The following is a 2938-nucleotide window of genomic DNA, read 5'->3' as shown; positions in this document are numbered from 1 at the left end:
TTTTGAAGGACCTGATGACACATTGTTTGCAAAATCTCTGCAACACGTAAACTAAGAGACTCTCAATACACACGGGAACTCCACCTGTTGCCTTTTCACAACTACTTCAGCAAAAGGCATTCAGGACTGCTCACTATCACCTCTGTTAACTGAGCGTATCTGCTAGGAGCAGTATCTCTATAATAATACCAAGAAGGATGTGTTTCTGTTGAAAGCACTTCGGATAATACTGTGCCCTCTTTACAGCACAGTGACTCTGACTGCACCGCACTGATGAGCATGTGGTAGGAAAGGTGGACTTATCATTGAATGGCTTGGGTTGAAAAGGACCCCAATGTCATCTAGTTTCAACCCCCTGCTATGTGCAGGGTCACCAACTACCAGACCAGGCTGCCCAGAGCCACATCCAGCCTGGCTTTGAATGCCTCCAGGGATGGGGCATCCACAACCTCCTTGGGCAACCTGTTCCAGTGCGTCACCACCCTCTGTGTGAAAAACTTCCTCCTACATTTTGACTCAGGTTCCAAATCTATGGTATTCAATAGGTGTATAAGAACAATATTTACTGAGAAAAAAATAAAGGGTGAGAAACACAAAGCAACATAAGACAGCCGGCTGCTTTGTTTACTGTACTGCCAGGGCAACAGGCGGTGAGTTAACCCTGGTAATGAAGGCCTTCGGGGACTCAGCCCGCGCTCCTCCAGGCGGAAAGCCTCGAGAAAGCTGACCAGACCGGAGCAGATAGCGGGTAAGCTCTCCGCAGCCACCCCTCGGGCAGCGTTACCTTGTTGACGGCCGCGTGCTCCCGCAACGCCAGGTCCCAGAAGCGGCAGCCCACTTGGTTCCCGCACTGGCCGACTGCGAAAGAGACAAAGCTCAGCCAGGGCCGGGGGCGGCGGGAAGGCTCCGCGCGACGCAGTCCCTTACCCTGTACTACCACGGACTGCGTCATGACGGCCTCGGCGGAGCGCTGCCAACTTCACTTCCAACCGTTTTCCAACTCGGCGCCCGGAAGCCGCCCTCCCGTCACGGCGGGGGACGGGCCCTGACAGCGGCACGCCTTCAGCACCGCCCGGCGCTGCTGTATCAGGACTCCGCCTTTGTGGGCAGCCCGGCGATGGGGTGGGGTGGGATGGCGCCTTTCTGAGCACGCAGCAGCCGATTCGCTATTATTATTGTTATTGCTAAAATCGTTTGTTAAGATACGTTTTTCGCCCCGGTATATTATTAAGCTTGGTGGTGCCAAATAAAACGAGACTGTACTAAAAAAATAAATAAAATAAAAAAAAAAAAGCTCAAGTAGAAATGACATACCCACCAGGCTTGCAAAACTAGGTTTATTTTCAAGTTCGTTTTTGTGATTCTCGAGCAAATGATCGCCCACGTTACCATTAGAAGAAGGTTTCTCTGTTTAACGCAGCAACTTCAGGGCTGTGTGTGAGAGGCAAGAAGTGCAGCAATGTCCTATTGCAGTACTGCAGACTGCAGCATGGCTGCTGCAAAATGGTGTGAGGAGCGCGTGCTCTGCAAACCAGGTCCTTGCAGAGGGCTCTCGTGGGCCTAAGATGGCACCCAGGCTTCCTGTGGGAGAACTGAAGCAGTTCCGTGCAGTGCGGTTCATTAGCTGGTGTGGCTACACAAAATATAACAAAACAGGCTTTTTCCAAATGCACTGTTCTGGTTTTGTATGCAAGGAAAATTTGTTGGATGAAATTTTTAATAGAAATCTTAACTTTATGCTCCAATTTTCATGATACGGAATACTGATCAAATCAGGACAGTTTAGTATATCCTAAACCTTTATTTACTTTGGAAAAGCCACGGTGCTGACTCATGGACATGACCTAGGATCCATCGGAGATCAATTAGAAGTCCCCAGCAAAACATGAATGTGAGGCTGCACCATGGGATTGAGTTTCACACTTTGGCTTCCTGTGTACTGTTAAACATACAGTGTTTCTTCTCCCTCAGCTGGGAAATGTTCTGAATCAGAAAAGAAGAATCAGAATACAAGATTCATATTCACAGTTCATCTTCTTAGTCTTCAAAAGGGGTCCAAGGGCAGAAAGTAGATCTGTAATTACCAGTTTGGCTTGTTGCATGCACTTAGAGGTTTAATGGAACAGGCAGTTCATCACTGTAAAAGAAATAGCCACACACTGACTTGTTTTGTTGCAGATGAAGCTCTGGGTTAGGGTAGTATAAATGGATGAGTCTGATCATGTTCCCTCAGAGACTTTGTCTATGGAAATTAATCACCTGTCTTATGCTGCTTTGTGTTTCTCACCCTTTATTTTTTTCTCAGTAAATATTGTTGTTATACACCCATTGCATACCATAGATTTGGAACCTGAGTCAAAATGTGGGAGTAACATACAATGTCACTGAGAGGAAATGAGTTTGCATGGACTGCTGTGAATCAGCAAATAATCCTTAAATCCCAAATGTGTACCATAACTTAAATATATGTGCTATGCTTTCAGCATCTTAACAGACATTTAACTGTGTGGGTCACATGCTGCTGTAGGAAGAACATACTGGAATTTGAACTAATGTTATTCCTAGAATTTTATTAGGACTTAGTTCACACACATATATGTATATATAATTGGTGTTGTTGGCATTCGAGGATTTACTGTCAGACCTTCATCTTTCATATTCCTTTTCAGGCTATTGTCTATACTCTTCATCCCCGAGGATGGTTGATAGGAACCTTTGTCTGTGGGAGATTTCTACAGATTTTCAGAAATAAGAAATAGGGATCCTAATTAAATATTCTGTTTTGAATCGGTTGAGTATTTCAGCTTGAACTTCGATTCTTTCTGACATAGCCATGCAAATTTCAAATTTCAGAATATTTCACTTTATAATAACACTGTTATTAAAAACTTGAAGGTGACAGAGGAAAAGTATAATCTCCTTAAGGTCCTTCTTTTTT

The 2938-nt window shown here is 45.0% G+C and overlaps 1 protein-coding gene across 1 annotated transcript in view; it reads right to left on the bottom strand.

Moving 5' to 3' along the window:
- Positions 1-952, bottom strand: part of LAMA4 (laminin subunit alpha 4) — a 43606-nt gene extending 42654 nt beyond the window's left edge. The window contains exon 1 of the mRNA XM_031552230.1: positions 785-952. Within this exon, the coding sequence (XP_031408090.1) occupies positions 785-952 (168 nt within the window). The remainder of the gene's footprint in view (positions 1-784) is intronic.
- Positions 953-2938: the final 1986 nt, after the last annotated feature.

The sequence above is a fragment of the Meleagris gallopavo genome, chromosome 2 (genome assembly GCF_000146605.3).
Source record: "Meleagris gallopavo isolate NT-WF06-2002-E0010 breed Aviagen turkey brand Nicholas breeding stock chromosome 2, Turkey_5.1, whole genome shotgun sequence".
NCBI lineage: Eukaryota > Metazoa > Chordata > Aves > Galliformes > Phasianidae > Meleagris > Meleagris gallopavo.
Note: the sequence above shows the minus strand (reverse complement) of the source record. Positions and strands in the feature narration are given on the sequence as shown.